At 47.1% G+C, this 20024-nt stretch overlaps 9 protein-coding genes across 9 annotated transcripts; 5 read left to right on the forward strand and 4 right to left on the reverse strand.

Moving 5' to 3' along the window:
* Positions 1–137: 137 nt before the first annotated feature.
* On the reverse strand, positions 138–1004 carry L228DRAFT_215545 (hypothetical protein; the record flags this gene model as incomplete). Its single annotated transcript, XM_018330087.1, has 1 exon — positions 138–1004. A coding segment is annotated over one exon (867 nt), but the record flags the coding sequence as incomplete, so codon positions are not given.
* Positions 1005–4863: 3859 nt separating this feature from the next.
* L228DRAFT_271572 (hypothetical protein) lies at positions 4864–6073 on the reverse strand (the record flags this gene model as incomplete). Its single annotated transcript, XM_018335548.1, has 2 exons — positions 4864–5943; positions 6011–6073. 2 exons carry the CDS (start codon positions 6071–6073, stop codon positions 4864–4866), a joined length of 1143 nt encoding a protein of 380 aa, XP_018184493.1.
* Positions 6074–6555: 482 nt separating this feature from the next.
* Positions 6556–7909, reverse strand: L228DRAFT_251468 (hypothetical protein). Its single transcript, XM_018333563.1, has 2 exons — positions 7567–7909; positions 6556–7512 (listed from the first exon to the last, which is right to left on the reverse strand). The coding sequence occupies exons 1-2, from the start codon at positions 7844–7846 to the stop codon at positions 6749–6751; spliced, it is 1044 nt and encodes a 347-aa protein (XP_018184494.1). The 5' UTR covers positions 7847–7909; the 3' UTR covers positions 6556–6748.
* A 235-nt stretch (positions 7910–8144) lies between these two features.
* On the forward strand, positions 8145–8656 carry L228DRAFT_271574 (cytochrome-c oxidase, subunit VIIa; the record flags this gene model as incomplete). Its single annotated transcript, XM_018335549.1, has 4 exons — positions 8145–8168; positions 8282–8324; positions 8460–8495; positions 8577–8656. The coding sequence occupies 4 exons, from the start codon at positions 8145–8147 to the stop codon at positions 8654–8656; spliced, it is 183 nt and encodes a 60-aa protein (XP_018184495.1).
* Positions 8657–9760: 1104 nt separating this feature from the next.
* L228DRAFT_241983 (cross-pathway control WD-repeat-containing protein) lies at positions 9761–11032 on the forward strand (the record flags this gene model as incomplete). The annotated part of the gene is made up of 4 exons (XM_018331374.1): positions 9761–9840; positions 9897–10023; positions 10087–10404; positions 10607–11032. 4 exons carry the CDS (start codon positions 9761–9763, stop codon positions 11030–11032), a joined length of 951 nt encoding a protein of 316 aa, XP_018184496.1.
* Positions 11033–11220: 188 nt separating this feature from the next.
* Positions 11221–12850, reverse strand: L228DRAFT_251470 (hypothetical protein). Its single transcript, XM_018333564.1, has 4 exons — positions 12474–12850; positions 11841–12415; positions 11677–11784; positions 11221–11623 (listed from the first exon to the last, which is right to left on the reverse strand). Exons 1-4 carry the CDS (start codon positions 12668–12670, stop codon positions 11286–11288), a joined length of 1218 nt encoding a protein of 405 aa, XP_018184497.1. The 5' UTR covers positions 12671–12850; the 3' UTR covers positions 11221–11285.
* A 321-nt stretch (positions 12851–13171) lies between these two features.
* L228DRAFT_251472 (SH3-domain-containing protein) lies at positions 13172–14539 on the forward strand. Its single transcript, XM_018333565.1, has 3 exons — positions 13172–13336; positions 13399–14011; positions 14064–14539. The coding sequence occupies exons 1-3, from the start codon at positions 13274–13276 to the stop codon at positions 14126–14128; spliced, it is 741 nt and encodes a 246-aa protein (XP_018184498.1). The 5' UTR covers positions 13172–13273; the 3' UTR covers positions 14129–14539.
* A 241-nt stretch (positions 14540–14780) lies between these two features.
* L228DRAFT_286181 (NAD(P)-binding protein) lies at positions 14781–15818 on the forward strand. The gene is made up of 3 exons (XM_018336423.1): positions 14781–15068; positions 15126–15478; positions 15546–15818. Exons 1-3 carry the CDS (start codon positions 14851–14853, stop codon positions 15731–15733), a joined length of 759 nt encoding a protein of 252 aa, XP_018184499.1. The 5' UTR covers positions 14781–14850; the 3' UTR covers positions 15734–15818.
* Positions 15819–17473: 1655 nt separating this feature from the next.
* L228DRAFT_264072 (hypothetical protein) lies at positions 17474–19927 on the forward strand (the record flags this gene model as incomplete). The annotated part of the gene is made up of 11 exons (XM_018334544.1): positions 17474–17492; positions 17578–17754; positions 17788–17901; positions 17952–18283; positions 18341–18439; positions 18502–18709; positions 18763–18910; positions 18965–19041; positions 19130–19294; positions 19332–19417; positions 19468–19927. The coding sequence occupies 11 exons, from the start codon at positions 17474–17476 to the stop codon at positions 19744–19746; spliced, it is 1704 nt and encodes a 567-aa protein (XP_018184500.1). The 3' UTR covers positions 19747–19927.
* Between the last annotated feature and the right edge of the window lie 97 nt (positions 19928–20024).

Genomic DNA, 20024 nt, shown 5'->3' on the forward strand with positions numbered 1-20024 from the left:
CAGTTAAGTCGCACACCATCGGCTCGCTATTGACAGCGTCCGTTAAATGCCAGGGCTCTATCTTTTCCCTTAAAGATATAACTAGCTCCATTATCGCTGGATACACGTGTTGAAATCTCAAACAATGCGAGCGTGTCTCAACTGATGGAGGATACATCAACTACATCGAGCACGTTGAAGCCTTTTCCATAATTCTGATCCCAATCGAACTCGCTTTGGTGGTTCTCCTTTCCAAAAGCGATAATCATTTCTTCCGCTTCCGTCGTTCCTCCCACGCTGACCGGCTCTGCCTCCTCCTTTGTTTTACCACGCGCGCCTTGTCCCCATATTACTTGCAGATTTGTATCAGTAAACGTGCTTATCTTTCGAAATGTCAACGATATCCTTTCGCCCCCAAATGCTTTTTCTGCATCAGACTTGAGAAACGTCTCCCGTTTGTCCGGGCGGATACCATGCAACCATCGCATATTCGTCATTGCCCCTAGAACAAACATCGAGTTGTGAGGGAGAATGACTCTTTGAATCTTTCGAGAAGGAGGGTTCTGATCTGGTGGCGTTTGGCGGAATTGGCCATCCGTTGTGCCCTTTTTGGTCCGCAACACCATTGTCCGCTGAGCTCCGAGACTTACATTCACAATTTTCGATTCTCGAGCTATGTCCATGGTTTTGTCTGAATGCTCAGAAATATTGTCTTGTCCACGACGGTAAAGTTGGATAAGCACATGGTTCACCTCATGTCCAATTTTTCCCTCCACCTCATCTTTTATGCGGGCAATTGTCGGAGAAAATGGTGAAAGACCAGGTTGAGTGTCCGCAGGATGGCGGTAAATGGGAACAAACCCATCATCCCGCACCATTCCCTGGACCGCAACAAGACGGGGTACTTCGCCACCACGGTGCTGCATTGTCTGCCATTTGACTTCGGATTTGATGCTATCAAACGCACCATCTAATACCTCCGCAGGCAAAAAGTCTCGCAATATTTCAGAATCGCCTTCACCAATGCAATTCTCTTCTTCAGTCCCAGAGCGATCCTGTCTAGTACTCTGAGGTGTTTTAAATGGCCTTTGAAGTTGCTGAAGGGTATCATTCAACTTCTCATCGGATCTCGGGCGCTGGACAGTCAAAGGCAGCGTCAATTTCCTCGAGACATTCGATATGGAAGCTTTTCCGTTGCTTGGACCGCCACCAGTATGAGGGGTCCGCGGAACTGGTATCCTGCCTCTTCCCTTAGGCTGCTGATCATCCTGTTTTTCTTTGACACTTTTTGATGCATCCAGTGTTCGAGCATTCTTGCTATTGGTAGGGTTGCGAAGGTTCTCGGAGGTCTTAGAGGTCTCAGCAGTTTGATCCTCCAACGTGGTCTCCTCGAAAGCACGTGCCAATTCCAATTCTTCTGAGTTGCGTGGCCTTGGGACCTCAGAACGTGCTCCTCTCCCATCATTGGGGTTCTGGCTCCTGAACTGACGGAGAAATTCAGCCGAGGTCAGATATTCCACGCCACATATCTCCTCTAACTGATGCAAGGCCATTTTATGACGATGTTGACAACGGTATCCCAGACAGTCTTCAATCAGTGTAATGGAAAAGCCATGCCGAGCCGCGTCCAAGGCGGTTGCGTACACGGAGATATTTGACAGGGAGCCGCAAATAAAGAGATCATTAATGAGTTTGCTTCTGAGATGGAACAATAGTGGAGAACTCTCAAAAGCAGAGTAGTGCGACTTTTTCATCAGAGTATCACTGGCACTGTCAATATGTGGAAGCAGAGAAGGGTGGAACTCTGCTCCCGCGGTACCGGGGAGACAGCAGTCTTGTATTCGTCCCTTGGAAAGGAATGCATCATTGCTATCGTGATTCGTACATGAAGTGATGTCTTCAGCCGAAGAGACACTAGAAGCACTATCGCTGTCATATGGATCTATTTGGGTATGCTCGTAGATATCTGATATGATTCCCAGTGGTCGTTCATGTTCGAATTCTGTCCGCGTCCAGACGAGATGCCCCGCATTGCGGAAGGTGCGGACCAATTCTACAAGGCGGGGCAACAAGCCGAGCGGAGCTTTGACTGCCATAGCACCATTCGGTGAGAGAAAATCATTTTGTAAATCCAAGAGCAACAGAGCCTGTTTAGGTCTCAATTGTGGTAGATCTTGAAGTGGGGGAATTGGGAACATTGTGCGGCGACCTTTTTCGCGAAACGCATTTGGGGTCCGCGGAAGGTTTTATGCGTATGAGTGTCTCTGGAGGCCCCAACGCCCCTGAGTAATATTCTCTCGCCAAGCAAAGTCCAACTCGATCCGATGACAAAATTGCCGAAACTGAGATGTATAATGATGATGCCGGATTTCTTGGCTGAACGATTGAAGAGCCCACAATGCTAGTAATCCGCACGAGGCGTAAGGCTGAAAATGACCCCTGGACAAAATCGTTCGAGGCAAGCAAGCGCAGAGGTGAGTGTCGCCCTTCTTATATTGACATATATATAGATTTGGAAGTTCAATAAATAAATAAACGGATGGTCATTAAACTTTTCATATACTAATTTTAGATTGGTAGATCGATTAAATTTTTTTTTTTTTTTTTTTCAACTCAATTTGTGCCTTCATTATTCTACCCAGGTAAGTAGATCTGTTGGCAATAAATCTTGGAGATGTTACTTGGAGCTAGTTTATACCCCCGCATTGTGCTTCTGACTATAGTGTGCCGACCGATCAAATAGGCAACTGTACAAAGTACAGTCAGGCAATATTGTCATCTCCACATCCATTTATACATTCACAAATTGTTTGATTACCCACAATTGATTTCCTTGGAATATATTTATTCATAGGCAAGTGGACAAATAGTGCTAGAAATATTGAAAGCGATCACATGACCAAACAAGATGCTAGTATCTCTACAGAAAGAGATGATCCGGTCACCATAAGATTAGTTGAAAAGAGTGTTCCTCAGCTTAATATGACAATGACATAAACATGACTCTGGTATTTGAATTTCACTTTTTCTAGAAACACAGATTGTTCGAGAATGGCCAGGAACGCGTTTATATAGCACACTCTGTTGAGATTTTGCTCGAGTACACTACCTACTAAAAGGGTGAAATTATCTGAAGAAAAAGCAAAATAATACAAACAACCTACTTGAATCGACTACTATAAAGTCATTGTACTGTACATTGACACCATTTTGGCGTTGTATTAGCCTTCTCGCCCCCTGTTTAATACTCTAGTTCTTCAATTTTAGAACCATTGCCCATTCACTACTAATTTACGCTCTTCCTCGACATTACCTCCCTGCCGTCCACAGTGTGATGGTGATTATTCCCTCCGTGGGAAAACCACCAATGGTTTCCCGGTTTCGCTTAGCTTAGTATATAACCGTTTCGTAGCTACCCGTTAGCTTTGAATCCAATCTGTCTTCCCTAACTATTTTGTGGGCTTTACTGTGGGACCGCCTTTATGGCGTTGTGGACAAGATCTTCGTGACTTCAACCGTAAGATCCCATTTCCTGTGTCTCAAAAGTTCGTTCTCATTATCGCGCGGCCCCCTGTGTCTTCTCCTCTGCTTAGTGTTGTGTTGTACGGGTGATTTCAGTCGTCTTATTCGTGGATATTTCCCCATTGCTGTGCAAGACAGGTCGCTTCCCATAGCGTTGTCTTTTTAGTCTTTTCTGCCATTCCACTGTTTTCCTGCCGGCCTCCTGCTACATGTGATACTAACTTAAATACTGTTCACGATGGGCAGCAGAAAGGGATTTCGAATCCCTCCAGGCAATTCAACCAATGCTACTGTTAGAGACTTCCTCTGCCTCTTTGCACTTGAGGAATGTCAATGGACGGAAGATAGAGCAACAGCCTTTGCAGGTAAATTGGTCATACGAGGTCATGGGCTCCGCAAGTGTATCCGAGAAAAAAACGAATTCCTGGCTTCGTTTGGTCGCGACAGAGACACCACGCAGCTTTCGTCCGGCTTTTTAGAGATACTTTAGCAGAAGGACGCCCCGGTTCAGAGGGGCAGAGCATTAACACAGGCACAATGGAGCACACTTCCAACAACAGACAATGAAACAATGCGCACAACACCAGCGTCTGTGGGTGACTCTCTTCTTTTACCTCCTGACATCAAAGTGTCTTCACTATCTTTCTCTTTTGCCATGAATTGACATGTGTAAAAGACTGAGGATAGAGAAATGAAGCTTATCAAAGGATAATTCTTCCGACACTCACTGCTTTTCTTTTTCTCGTTAGCCTCATAAATTCATACTGAACACTGGTGGTCCAACTACCTCATCTCGTTCGGCTTCTTTCTCGTCTTTGGCTGCGTCTACTTCGCTCGGCGTTATTGGTATTTCGACAAGCATCGACGTATGCCAGAGCCAGCAAACAACAATTAAGTACAGACACTAAGTACCCCAAATACACGGCTCAAGAGTATTGGCAAAAGATCATTGTTGTGACAGAAGATCCACAAGACGCTCAGGAATTGACGATTCACGAGCTTGGACTGCGGCCTTATATTGACATCCTCGTAACAACGAACGAGGTTGGAAAGTCCAAAATTGATGATCTATTCTCCTTCATTTCTTTACAAGTACCACATTCTGGCAGCAGAGGTTATTTATGTCGGCGATAATGAAGCATGCGATGTTCTTCCAGCTTGCGCTGAAGGTATAACATCCGTGCTATACGATGAGACGCGGGACTGTCGATTTGACAATCTCAATAACTTCTGGGTAAGCTCTTTACAAGATTGGCGCGTTTGTTACCTCCAGCACACTGACAATTCAAGGATCTCATTTGCTCCTTCTCGATGCACAGAGCGCTTCATGCTGCAGCTTTTCAACGTCCGAAATACCATTTCCTAACCGTCGATCCAGACTCCTTCTTCGTTCACCCAGAACCTAAAGCTGTCTGAAATCCGATTTTGTCGGAGAAGCTCTGCGATTTTTCCTTTCGTCGGATCGCGGTCGGACGTATCAATGCGGACAATGAACATGATGTTCTTTTGGTCGGTGGTAGAATGACCTAATTGTCGAGCTTCCTCCGCACTCATTGTAGGCATGAGCCTCTCTGCTCTTGGTCTGCTTACAATGAGTCGAAGGTTGCAAAATCTATTCCAAATGTGCGGTAGATGAGGATGAAATGTTAGTGGCCTCGATTTGGAATAATTCGGAATGAGACCCCAATTTGTCGCAACAATTATACATCTGAATTGCTGTTGTAAACTATACAATCCATCCATCAGGTTTCGAAAACTTTTTGCAGTGCTCTCATTCTGTTTCTCCACTTCAGCCGTCCTTTCAACTCGCATCCGGTCTTGCCAATAAAAGGCACTAACACTGTCCAAAAGAACAGTTTGTAAAGCTTTGCCTGATGAAAAATGAGCCGTCAAGTCGAAGAGGTAATTTGGAAGACTTCCAACTGTGGCAAGGAGAGAGGCAGAGGATTGCGGTCGGAATAGATGCAGATGCGACAATGAAGATTTGACCATACTATCTATATCAAGATGACAGGTCTGTTGGGCTTGGACGTCAGAGGCGGACAATCTCTGGTGCACGTAATGATGCATGACCTGTGATAATCTTCGGACGCTAAATTGTCTATCGGTGTCTAGGACCACCACAATGCCATCCTTCCCATTGATGAATAAACCTTGGAAATTGACTGGAAGCAATGATATAGCAGTTAAATAATAAAGAAAATGCGTCTTGCCTGAGCAGGGTGCTGTATCTGAGATTTCCAAGACAAGTGGGTTGAGGCTGCGCCTTGATATGGCATCTCCGACTTTGGCTTGCGGAGACGCATATTGGGCTTGCGGAGCTTTTTCTGCAGCCAATGCAGCCAATTGAGAAATTCTAAGCAGATTATCAAGTTCTGGAATATTGAAACAAGATGGGATATTTGTTGGTGGAAATGCTTTCCCACTGACCAAATGCAACAGCTTCGCGCTTCCTCGTTAGTGCGATGCTTTAACCTTGCGAGTGGGCGAGGAATCCGCAGAAACTCACATCATCCAATCCATCCTCCTCTACTTCAGAGAGCAAGCTCTTACCAAGCGCTTTCGCAGTCATATCGGAAAGTCAATTTTGTCAATTTTGAATATTAATTTTGGTTCCATTTTCCTTTCGCGATCTTTACAGCGCTAGTCTGTCATGCCACCGCCGGTCGTTTCTTTTCCAGCCTGGCAGATCCCGGAGCAAATTCAGGCACTGCCCAATGGACGAAGGCGAAAGGAGCCGATTGCTCTCGAGCAATGTCCACTCAAAGAGCTCGTCCAATATTCATGCAGAGTTGACAAAGATGACACACCTGATGCAAAGATTTTGTGTGAGCCTCTTATCAGGTTGTTTCGGCAGTAAGTAAGCACGTGGCTCGCACCCGATCAGAGCCACCATTTAACTTGTGAGAGTATGCGCCAATACTAATGTATATGAAATTTAAGGTGCGCTGGTAACGTCATGGTGGAAACAACAGCAATAGAAGAAGCTGGTATGCTTAAATGATTTCATGAGTAGCACTTTTCAGATTTGGGTTGATCTTTCCGGTGTTAAGGCGCAAGCTTGTTCAAAATTTTGCAGGACAAATTGTATTGGTATCTATTTTATTCATCATCCATAATTCACAAGAGTATCTTTCAATCGGCTCTTGGCCCCCAAGAACACCAAAACGCCATTGCAGTGTGATTTCCAGAAAATTCCGACGGACTGCCAACTCATGGTATCTTTGAAAAAAGCATAAACGCCATATTATGCCGGTTGTTTTGTCCTTGAAGATTGAGAAAGGCTGCTCGAATCATTTGTCGAGTCCGATTTAGCCGGCGCAACAGCTTTTCGCCAATAGCTGCGTTCTGAATTAACAACAATATCTTGATCTGCGGTTAAAGGCGGCCTGTCAATGAAAGAATCACTCGAATTTTCTGCGCCCCAAGCTCCCATATTCATGCCTGACTCATCTAAGCTTTTTGCGGCGCCATTATTGTTGTTCGCCAGCAAATCAAGGGTCTTTCTCCACATATCTTCTCGATCCTTATGTCTTTTATGCCTCGCGCTTGAAATACGGTCGTGAGTCGTTTTCGGCGCGCCACCTTTGGATGCTCCCACCAAACGTCGCAATGCCTCTTCGCCCAGTCTTCCTTCCTCAGTAGCTCGCTCCCGGATTCTCCGAGCATCCTTTTCTCTATCGGTGAACGCTGGTGTAGAATTATATGTATGTTTGCTAGGAAAAGGCGGGAAGTGGGACGGAATATACGATCGTAGTGATTTGTCCACCGCACCATCTAACTCTTCTCCGAATAGTGTTGGTGGAAGAATATCTGGTTGTTGCACAGGTGGAAGAACACTGAGATTTGGCTGCGATACCTCTGTTGATACCGGCGGGTCTAGGTGAGCTATTAGAAACGAGGGCAGAATATTATGCTTTCGGAGAGCATGTTCGAAATCTTGCGGAATGGGCTGAGCTCGGCGGCAGGAGAGCATAGATTGAGTGACGCTTGAGAGAAATCCCTGAATATCTACAATAAATGAACAAGCTGTCGGTGGGAATAGCGAAGATTATTGTAGCTTACATTCATCGACTTCTAGGCGGAAGCTCTCGATTGCGACTGAATCAGCACCGGCAAACCCCACTGTCTCTAAAACAACTCCGATAGATCTAGTGAGGAGTGCATCTATGACGCTCTCATCTTGAGGGACCGCAGCGGCGTCGGCAGGCTGCGTTTGCTTGTGTTGAATGGTGTGGTGATGAAAATACCGCCGTCGCTTGGTGCTATCACCGAAATCTTCATTCTGCGCTTCCGATGAGGACCTTTTCAATGGAATCACTTCAGTCTTTTTCTCGACGTCCATTTGCCCCGCAACGCTAATAAACACAGGCGATCAGAGGAGAAGGCTGCGGACTCGGTGATGATATGCCTAGGTATGTCCACAAGTAACATCTAGATGCGCTGATGGTGATGCTACTCCAAAGCTCGCTTATCATTCCTAGGTGAGCTTAGTTCCGAGTGCAGCTTGCACCTCCGAGGTTGCTCCTCCTAGTCCGGCAATTCCCAGATCACTCAAATCCAACTCCATCGCGTCAGAACCGCCTGTATCCCTCCGCCTCCGTCCTCAATTGTCATCAAGAGAACATTTGAACTCCTTCAAAATGCCCGTTCAGCCAATCACTGGTGTATGTTCTCACTCGTCCCTGACTTTGCGCTTTCAATTGTGTTGCACAGTCATGTGGATCTCGAAATAGTGAATGATCTAAGATGCAAGATTGCTAACGCTCTATGTCTTCAGATGCTCCGCCGGGGCCTTGTCCTTGACCTTAGCATTGCTTTCGGTGAGTAATGCAAGCCCTCGTCGATCAACGCAGTTTGTCGCCGGTCATCATCCGCAGAACTATCATCAACTCTCGGTTTCCATTGTTGCGCGATTATCACCAGTTCGATACAGTTGCTGATAAACAACTTACTAGGTCTTGGTACCTCCTTTGCCTACCTCTACTGGTACGGTATGTAAATTATTATTTGAGCTCAGCACGAGCCAACATCCCTTCTGATACACAGGAGCGCAATTGCTCATAGATGAATAGGCTACCACGTTCCTGCCACCCGTCAGCGTGATTTGTTCTACGCCAAGTTGGAGGACCAGAGAGCATCGGCTCAGTCTTAGAAGTTGAGAAATATGACTTTTGCGGCGGTCGGCAATGAATTGTAGAGAATGCGGCTTGGAGGCGTCGAGATATCCGGTTTCCACCACTTCTGTCCATATAGCTCGTCAATAATACCGGAAACTCTTCAGTTACACTTTAATCTGCGGGAACACTCTCGAATTGTGACAATGTATCAGATCCGACCGAATTAGCTTCGCAAGGCCGTATTCCATCTGCTACCCTGGGTATTGTTTACGTCGACTCTTTGTATCGCAACTAGATGTTGTTTTGGCCCTGATGCATTTCCGCATCTTTCCTTAAGTGGATTTAAATACCTCTTACCTTAAGTTATTCCTTATTCTGGGTTCAATAAGAAGAGCAATTCACCTTCCTTTATAAAAGACGGTTCAACTTTACAGAAACTCTGCCCGGAGACGCCGCTGACAAGATTTCGGAAAACCGGCATGTCATATTCGGGAATTTACAAGTTTTGTCCGCTTCCTTTACCAGGGTGAAAAATAGAAAGATGAGAAGATTTCTCCCTGTTTCCAGTTACTGGGTACGATATTCTTAGTTGTATATCCCTTGAAATCGATGCCACTGCTTTCGAAGCCAACGATACATTCATCCTGTTCCAGGAAAATGTAATGGACAATGTAAGTACACAGCTTTCCGAGCGTAAAACAGCTAACAAAAAAAGAAATACTAATAGTATAGTCCAAATGTAAGAAGATTGACAAGCTCAGTCCTACAGGATGACACCATTCACAAGACAGTATCACGCTCGATTGTCCACGACCTCTCTACATAAGGTACCTACCTTAAGTACTCTTGGCTGGGATAGCGAAGTCCAAGTTTCCCAAAAGAGGTAGGGGCGGGCACGGAGACTGCCGGTCACAGGCTCGCTTAATTCTCTTAGCGCGCACAACGTCTCGTTCCCTTAGGGTTTTCCAAGCGGATGTTCTATCTCAATTGCCTACGACGATCGAGGATTACGCTCCCAGACGACGCAGTCGCAAGTAGGTTTCCAGGCGCGCAATTTTCAATCGAGGGACCAAGACTAAACGCTTCACGGCAGATTAAATACCCGTCTCCTACGACTCCTGCGTCCCTGATCGCACAAGATGGCCGAGCAGTTGGTTTTGAGAGGCACCCTTGAGGGCCACAGCGGCTGGGTTACCAGCCTGGCTACTTCCATGGAGAAGTATGTTGGCAATCACTGGTTTTGTTGAAATGGATGGGATGCTGATGCGACGATAGCCCCAACATGCTCCTGTCCGCTAGCCGTGACAAGACTTTGATCATCTGGAACCTCACCCGCGACGAGACTTCCTACGGTTACCCCAAGAGAAGCCTCAAGGGTCACTCTCACATCGTCTCTGACTGCGTACGCTACCAAGAAAATTTGAGATTTGGAACGGGATTTGGAGGAGGCTGACGGCAAACACAGGTCATCTCATCTGACGGTGCCTACGCTCTGTCTGCCTCGTGGGACAAGACTCTCCGCCTCTGGGAGCTTTCCACTGGCCAGACCACCCGCCGCTTTGTCGGCCACACCAACGACGTTCTGTCCGTTTCCTTCTCTGCAGACAACCGTCAGATCGTCTCTGGCTCCCGTGACCGGACAATCAAGCTCTGGAACACCCTCGGTGACTGCAAGTTCACCATCACCGACAAGGGCCACACCGACTGGGTCTCCTGCGTGAGATTCAGCCCCAACCCCCAGAACCCCGTCATTGTCTCCTCTGGCTGGGACAAGCTCGTCAAGGTAGGTTCGAAATTGACAATCCCCAGTCCCCCAATCGAATTTCTTTTTATCAAAGGATGCTATGCAACCTTAAAGTATTTGCTACTTCAGAGCCTTCGGGCCATGAGACAACCAATCACCTATCGCACTGATGATATTCTTTCGAATCCTTTTCCGCTTCGTTATCTTTTGCTTGAAAGCGTTTCTAACGCGTTTGAAATAGGTTTGGGAGCTTGCCTCTTGCCGCATCCAGACTGACCACATTGGTCACACCGGTTATATTAACACCGTCACCATTTCCCCCGACGGCTCCCTCTGCGCCTCTGGTGGCAAGGACGGCACCACCATGCTCTGGGACCTTAACGAGTCCAAGCACCTTTACTCTCTCAACGCTGGTGACGAGATCCACGCCCTCGTCTTCTCTCCCAACCGCTACTGGCTCTGCGCTGCTACTGCCAGCAGCATCATCATCTTCGACCTTGAGAAGAAGAGCAAGGTCGACGAGCTCAAGCCCGAGTACGTCTCCGTCGGCAAGAAGAGCCGGGAGCCCGAGTGTGTCAGCTTGGCCTGGTCCGCTGATGGCCAGACTCTCTTCGCTGGTTACACTGACAACCTCATCCGTGCCTGGGGTGTTATGTCCAGAGCATAAATGGTCTAGGTTGTTTGGGGACATTGGAGAAGGATGGGTTGGTGCTTGTTTACGATGTACGTACCATTACTTTGCTCTAAGGCGATTGAGCTTGGGACAGGATATTCAACGTCCACGAAATGGATTGTGCCGTAGACATGTGCGGAATAAGCCAAAACGTCGGCTTTGTATATCAAAAATTATTTCTTTTAGTCCAACTTTCCCTTTTACGCCATTCTACTCAACCATGCCGAATTGTTAGGTGTCTATGTAACTATTGCTTTTTGGAAAGTCTCTTGATCCCGTCATTTGCATTTATGATGCCCTCCTCAAATCCTATTGCCTTTGCGAGGCTCCTGGCTTCAGAATATTTCCGTCGGGCTTCGCTGATCTTGCCATCCATCTCCGCAAATTCGCCCAAATTATGAAGCGCAACTGCGCAGCCAATGTCACATTCCTCGTTCCTCTCCGGGGGCTTGATGTCAGCAGCAATGGCTTGTGCCTTTTCGGCCCATGATTTTGCCGATTTGATGAGCGTTGATCGCGATGCTGGCGCCGTTCCTGATGCTGCAGGAGGAGTTTGCTGTGCGAGTGAGATGGCCAGGTTGTTCACTGCTTCAATCAGCCTATGACGGGTTGCGGCGAGAGTTAGAGCCCAAGCTTACTCAGAACTACCGTATGGCAATTTGAAGCAGGTATCAAAGTCAGCGCGTGCAGAAAGAGCGGAGCTGCAAGGTAATGATCATTTCGCTCTTCATAGTAGTGGCCCAATGCTTGGGATTATCTATTAGCCATAGCACGCCTCCATCGTTCCATTCATACAACTCACTTTCCAGTGCGCCACCGATCTCCTCGTCCGTCATCCAGTCACCCTCGCCAGGCTTCACGCCTTCTGCAACCCTACGGCTTTTCTCGCGTAGCACGGTTTCCACCGCCCAGGTCAGCCGTTCTTCGGCGGCCTCTCTATCACGAACGTGCTCATTGGAATAGAGTTCGCCGAGCTTCACGTTGATGCCAACTGTCTTTCCTAATACTCTTGTTCGCTTGCCCTCATTTCCATCCTTTCCGCCTAGCTCATCAATCCAACGCAGACAATCTCGTCTCACAATCTCCAAAACATCGATCGCTTTTCGGTAGTGTTCAATCTTCTCGAATAGCGCCGCAAGCTGGATCTTCACCCCGAGAATTTCATCGCTGAATGGATCCATTCCAAGTTCGTCGGCCGTCGCAAGCGCTTGGCGGTAGTATTTAACCGCATCTCTTGGACTGAGCGAGATATTCGTGTAATATATTGCCTTTCGCAGCTTCTGTGCTACAGGTTCCGGAAAATTGTGAAATGCGCCAATGATGTAAGTCTTGTATATATAATTGGAGTACGCAAGAAAGCCAGCCCCTGAAAGTATACTATATAAAAAAATTTAGCATTGCACCGTAAGTGGGCGGATAATTGAACAAGGCATACAAAAATGCGGCCATAGAAACTGAGAAAGGATGGTTTCTATATAGCTCTCGTGCACCTGCACCGGTTGTAAAAGGCCTCGATGTTCGATTGGGCGTGTAAAGAGGTCGCAAGTGTCCCAGCGTAGCTCCGGGTTGGCGCAATGTCGGAGCTATCGCCGCCCTTCTGCTCGTTGATTGCGCAAACGCTCTGCAAAACATGATGAAAAAGAAATGCGACCCTATTCGTCAAAGAATGATTTAAAAGACGTTTTGAAGTAGGTATGGCTCCATCTGTGGAGGGAGGTCTTAGATGCTTCTGAAATATTGGCTTGACCGCTTACCCAGTCTCAAAGTGTTGTCAGAAATGTCGTGAAGACTTGACGGATCGATAACGTCAAGCTCGCTTCCCCGCGGGATGCCTTAGGCAGTTAAAATGGACTTGAAGTGGCGCGAGCTTATGCGCCTCGTATAACCAAACAAAAGACACGAAAAGTCGTAGTACTGGAACCACTGGATTTTAACATTAAATACATAAATAAATAGGTATCATGATATCAGGTAGTATAAATATATTTTCGACCAAATTTAATATAACAGAATAATGAAGTAGCTCGATGTGAGAAGTCTAGCTTTGTGAAATCCATCGATGCCGCCAAGCCGACGATTGCACAGCCTCATATTTAAGTTGCTCGCTCAACTGATTCCACTCCGCATCGTTCAAATCCCGCCACATTTGAGCCCCATTATTTCGTGTTAATTTGCTGGTTTCGTACCTCAATCCTGCCGCTCAGTCGACCGTCGTCTTTTGGATCAGTCGCGACGATGTCCGCGCACGAGGAATTGGCTAAGGCCGTGACAAATCGGACTCTAAGAACGATTCAAACCGTTCGTTTGATCAAAAGCTTCTCCTACTTTGTCATGCTGATGTCCTAACTCTCAATCTTCAGGAGCTCGAGTTCTTGGCGGATTCGGGCATAATCACCTCTCAAACGCTCTCCTCTATCTTATCTCAGCTCCCAAGTCCTCTGCAAACTCGGGCCACGGCTTCTGGCACGTCCATAGAGCAGCCCACCCGGACACCCTCGATTTCTGCGCCCCAGCCTCCGGTCGCTGCACTAGCTAATACGTCGCTGAACGAGAAGCAAAACGGTTATCCTCCGCCATCGCCATCGCCGGCTGCAGTCCCGCCTCCAGCTTACGCGCCCCCTCCGTCTGCCGGGCCTCCTGTGCTCTCCATTGCTACAGCTCTTTACCAATATAACCCTACTGATGCTGGCGATTTGGCATTTATTCCCAATGATCGGATTGGGATTCAGGAGTATGTGAACCCGGATTGGTGGAAGGGTCGGAATGAGAGGACCGGGCAGGAGGGTATCTTTCCTCGGACGTATGTCAGAATTATCGAGGAAAAGGCTCCGCTTCCTCCGGCTCCTGTCTCAAGTGGATATGGGAACATGCCGCTTGAAGTTAGCCAGAGCGGCTCGACGCCCTCTGATCCCAACAATCCGAACAAGCACGGCAAGTTTGAGGACGCAGGGAAGAAATTTGGCAAGAAACTTGGTGGGTGACAACCGCACTAATGTGCATAACTTGTGGCTAATCCTCGGTGTAGGTAATGCGGCTATTTTCGGTGCTGGCGCTACTCTGGGAGGTGACATTGTCAATTCGATTTTCTAAAGCTGAGTCTGAAATCTTTGTATATGTGGGACTGCGTTTAGGCTGCGTTCTTAATTTGTGTCTTCTGGATTAGCGGGCATCTTTTTATCCAATGATTCTTTCTATATAGACTCGATTGCTCCTGCAAAGGTATCGAAGCAGTATCGTGAAGCAGTATCATGAAGCCTGTGCGTGGCCACCTAAAAGTGGTTAATATCCCACAGAGGTGAAAGATCCTGCCTTAAGTCGTAGTATATTGCAGGTACTGAAACGATAACAAGTTTTAAGTTGAGGATTGAATTGTAACATTTGCAATGGGCTTTTAATTTGACCTGCCAAGAATCTGATTGCAGGTTACGTTTTCCTGGTTATCGAAGAATTGCAAAGAAACATCGATAACCTTGTCTTTCAAAAAAAAAAAAGGGGGGGGGCGAGAAAAAAATAAAATAAAATAAAATTAGATGATAATAAATAAAGCTCGAACTTCAACAAATTATTTCGACAATTATTTACAACTTCTGATCAATTATCTGGTACCTTTGCTTCGCAAGCAGGTACAGAGTAATAGTTAATTATGAGGTCAGCGGAATGCGAAATCGTCTGTCGTCATCATTCAATAGTCGGGATTTTAAATCCGGGGTAACTCCGCCCGGGTGCTTATAACACAGCACAAATCACATCTAGATTACTTCTAATCTGCCTTTTTGACTGATACAACTCAATTCTGCAATCACAGCGCGAAAATGCCATTTTCGTATAAGAAAGTCCTTGTGCTGGGTGCGACGTCGGGCATTGGAGAAGCATTGGCGGAGCGTTTCATTAGCGAAGGCTCCTTTCTGATTGTTACCGGCAGAAGGAAGGAAAGACTGGACGTGTTTGTCGAAAAACATGGCAAGAACAAATCGGAAGGCAGGACCTTTGATATCACCAAGTTGGACAGCATACCATCATTTGTCGCAAGGTAAGTTACTTCTTAAATTCACCATCAACAGGAATCTTGTAGCTTAATGGAATGTAGCGTGACCAAAGACCACCCTGACATAGATTGCGTCTTCCTCAATTCCGGAATTCAGCGCGGATTCGACTTCTCTAAGCCGGAAAGCGTCGATCTTGGACTCGTTGAACTCGAATTTCTGACAAACTACCTGTCTTATATCCATTTCGTAAAGGCAATCCTTCCCTTCCTCCAATCGAAGAAATCGGAGTCTGGATTGATTTTTACCACCTCGAGCCTGGCACTTGTGCCACTAACTAGGTGCCCAAACTATTGCGCCACCAAAGCAGCCCTCCATCAATTTATCATGGCATTGCGCAAGCAGATACAATCATCCCCTATAAAGGTGATAGAGGTTTTCCCACCGGCTGTGCAAAGTACGTACAGCATAACTCGTCGACGTGGATGGCTTTGGGAGTTTATTTTGGCTAACAGATAATGTAGCGGAATTGCATGACAAGGAGCACCAGCCCGACATTGAAAACGGAAGGCAGATGGGTATGCCGATTGATCAGTTCGTCGAAGAGACCTATGCGGGCTTGGCTGCAGGAAAGGAACAGATCCCTGTTGGACCTGCTAAGGACGTGTTTGAAGCATTCGAGAAAAAGCGACAAGAGCTGTACAAAGCTTAGACCGTTGGAATTGAGCTGATTCTCCTCCAAGGTTGCTCCCTTCCTAGGGGGCCGAGAAGGAGCGGTACCAGAACACGAGCTTCGGCCCTATTCTAATACCTTTGCTCCTTTTTCCTTTATAACTTTATCCTGTGTTTCATTTTCATTTTCAATATAGGTTCTACGTAATAAAATCTGTTACTAATGGCCTTCATTGTTACTACTGAATATATATGATTCCTCAGGAAGGCTTTGCCATATGGCTACCCGTTATTTACTAGCGTCATGGTGCTCGGTCGAGGCGGGTGAAATGCTTAGTGTCTCGGCTGCACGGGCCTTTCCCGAGTTTAGCACAAAACCAACGTCAGGGTTCCCGGGCAATTAATGCAGGAACGGCATTCGACATTACATTTGAACATGATTCCGTTATAGTTGAGAGATGGATCATGATTTCCAATCCTTTACCCTCAATTTTTATGCTTGCGTAGTCCTAGGTACTGTGTGAAAACTGCTTCTACCCAGAGAAATTGACCCTTTACAAAAGAAATTGTGGTTAATAGGTAACTACGGTGGTTTAGAGTCACATATATGAAAGCTATTGAAGTCCATGGTATGAACAAGCAAAAATTTACAAGCTTCTCTTCTACAATACGAGCTAACAGTATTGTACTCTCGATTTGCGACATTCTGAAACGGTATCTCAACAAACTCGGAATCGGAAAGCGACTATGCGGCAACGCTGTGTCAGTCACGTTTGTGTAATACGATACTCACCGGTGGCGTGTGCTTTGAAGCATATAAGTAAAGGAAGCAGATCCCGCTTCTTTGCTGGTGAGGAAGTCCTTGAGGAAGTCATACGATCTTACATCGCAAGCAAGCAGCCTTTGGCAGACATGAAAGGGCCTGTCCCCCGGAAGGTCCCCGATCCTACCGTATATTAAGTTTGCAAGATGCGTAGAAATATGATGCCTTTCCACTGGTACGGCTGAGACGCGGCGTTTTCCATCAGTTTCTCTGATGCACTGCGGAGACTGCCTTGCGGACCAAACGCACTCTTGCTTAGTCGCCCACCCCGCCAGAGAAACAATCCTAAGGGCTTTGTCCCGCTGGCATGATCCTAGGTGATTTTATGAGTTTTGCCTTTTTTTCTCCTCGCCTAAATCCCACTTACCTTCAAACATTCTACCGACTGCTAGTTGTTTCTTCCACAAACGAAAGTCATCACGACCCTCAAGTGGAACACGCAAGGTAAGTAGTTTCTTTTCTGCAGCGCTACTGGCCTTGTCGTCATCTTTTTAAGAAATCACTTGACTCTGTATCTCTCCCGCTTAATCTGGGCTGAACTTGGGCCAATTCAACCAATTTCCCCAAGGAAGTCATAGGAGAAGCTGTTACTCAGTGAAGCGGTGTTCTTCATTATCCCCCAGGCTGTATAACCCTGGCTCAGAAGAGTATCACTGATGGTCACCCTCTCTCTGTAGCTCTATTTCGGGAAGCTCTTGACCCTAAGAGCTTGAGCCGATAACATCTGGTACGTGCGAGCTCTTCCCCCGCCGGTGCCATCCATAGATTTCTCCACTGCTTCTCCGCTGCTTCTCCTTGTCCCATTCGTGCAATCCATGGCTCATATTTGGATGACGTTCTTTTTTCAAGACCTTTCCCAAGTCTCGAAGCTGAAGAGATCGGATTTCGGGGGTAGCTTTTACTGACTGCTGTTCAGTGACAATCAAAAGCATTATTGAGAAGATTGAAACCAAGAACATGTCTTGGGACGACTCGGGTACGTCTCTAGCACCTGTGCAACCTCATGGCAAGTAGGTCTTGTTCAATCATACCAAGAATACTGATGTGCCACCGGCTTTTAGGGGCAGACCCCTCAAATAACTGGGGAAGCGGCGCTGAAGACGCCTGGAAAGGAGATAACTCTGGATCAGGAGGCAAATGGAATAACGACAACGATGGCAACTTCGAGCAAGACCCCGAAAGCCGCTCGAAACATGCAGATGGCTTTGAGGCCAGTGGTGGAGACGGTGAGGGCTGCCGTAAGTGAGTAAAATCTTGCTCAAAGACGACAGCTACCACTCTATTGACGCTTGGTACCCTAGCTGCGGTCAATCCGGTCATTTTGCTCGCGAATGCCCCGAACCTCGTAAGCTTAGCGGCGAATGTTTCAACTGCGGCGAAACCGGGTGAGTGAAAATAAAGATGCATAGCTAGAGTCAAAGACTTACGTCAACAGCCATAATAAAGCCGATTGCCCGAATCCGAGGGTCTTCAAAGGAACCTGTCGTATTTGCGAGAAAGAAGGACACCCTGCCTCTGAATGCCCTGATAAACCGGCTGACCAGTGCAAGAACTGTCGTCAAGAAGGTTTGGAAGCCCGGACATGCAGAGCTGCCAAGACGCCCAGACAAAGCTAACGACAAGTTATCTATGTCAGGTCATAAGACGATCGATTGCAAGAATAATCGTTTCCTTGATTATACCGGCATCGAAACAAAGTCGCCCGAGGAGTCTTGGAAGGGACTCCAGGAAGCTGATGCCACCGGCGATTTAGATGATGTCCGTGATGTAAGTATAAGGCACCTTGAAATCATGAAAATGTAGCTCAGACTTTTTGCGATACAGGCGCTCCGGGTTTATTACAAAGCGGTCCCCCTCTCATCGTATGCGGAGATTGAGCAGGCGTTCCGTGACCATCATTTTGCTACTTACTTGATTGCGCGTGTGAGTCTTGCCGAAATTTCCCGCCCTGTTACCGGAAAAAGCCTTTAATACATGAACACTAGGAGAAATCCATCAATGATAGTCAGACCATCATGGATCTGCAGGGCAAATTAGGCTGCAAATACGAAGTCGGGTTGTATCTGAGCCCTAAAGTCCGTCGCAAGGCTGCCGCTGAAGGGTGGCCACCCACTCCTGAGGAAAACAAGGAACGGCTTCTGGACGCCGGTATTGTGGTCGATCGCCTGGTTCCAATCTGTGACCGGTGTCGCGGTATGTGTTGATCCTATCAGAAAAAGGAATCGATGCTAATAGTCTTTCTGTAGAAGCCGGCCACGTCTCGAAATTTTGCAAAGAAGAAAAGCCTGCCTCGGAGAGACCCATCGTAAAGTGTGCTAACTGTCACGAAGAGGGACACAGAGTGCGCGATTGTCCTCAGGAGCGAGTCGATCAATTTGCCTGCCGCAACTGCAAGTAAGAAGCCAAACCCTGACCAAGGCATTGAGTTGCAGGCTGACATGGAATTAGGCAACCTGGTCATAATGCCGCTGAGTGTCCTGAGCCACGTTCCGCTGAGGGAGTCGAATGCAAGAATTGTAATGAAAGTAAGTGCTGTCCGGCGAGAGAGCAGACCAAGGCTATGTAGTCTCTGATATCCTGCTAGTGGGTCACTTCGCCCGTGACTGCCCTCAGAAACCCGAGAGAGGAAGCAGGGCTTGCCGAAATTGCGGGTTAGTATTGCCCACCAGATCAGAGTGTTCGCAGCCGCTAATCGTCTCAGTGAGGAGGGTCATATGGCCAGGGACTGCGATAAGCCTAGAAATCCTGATACCGTCCAGTGTCGTAATTGTGATCAGAGTGAGTTGCTGTTTTATAGCAAAACGGTATCCCAAAGCTAAGGAGATTCAGTGGGCCACTTCTCTAGAGATTGCCCTGAACCCAAAGATTGGAGCAAGGTCCAGTGCAACAATTGCGGCGAGAGTGAGTGTCTATAAGAGGGCCGAGCGTTTTCAATTCTAACAGTGCTATAGTGGGTCACACCATCAAACGTTGTCCTACAGCCCCTACTGAACCCGCGAACGATGAGATTGATGTCGGAGACTCTGGTCCTGCCCCCGCCGGATGGGAGAGTCCGCCTGCTGCTCCTCAAGGTAACTGGGACCAGGGCGGTGCAAGTGCCGAAGCCTGGTAAACCTGTGAAAACCGGCAGCTCCCACGCAATGAGTCCATCTATCACCCCCATCTTGAGGGAGATTCGAGCCATGTTCGAATTGATAGATTGGACTCATATCGTGCCAACACTCGATTAAATTTCTTCGAGTTGTTCATTTTTCTGTTATTCTCGCGCAGTTGTTGTTAGAGAGTCTAGTCAGCTGGATGTCTTTCAGCATTTGATGAATTTCGGCCGTAGCTCCACCGCAAGTCATCGCTAGCTCTAAACAATAAAGAAAAATTTCTTAATTGCGTTCTAATTGCTGCGTAGCAATCCTCAAGTATGCAGTCTGGGGAGATGAAGATAAGAAATTGGAATATCTTGAGAATGAGGTGCAGCCTAGCCGTACGGTATAACATGTACGCAGCTAGTGGC

The sequence above is a fragment of the Xylona heveae genome (genome assembly GCF_001619985.1).
Source record: "Xylona heveae TC161 unplaced genomic scaffold L228scaffold_15, whole genome shotgun sequence".
NCBI classification, from domain to species: Eukaryota; Fungi; Ascomycota; class Xylonomycetes; order Xylonales; family Xylonaceae; genus Xylona; species Xylona heveae.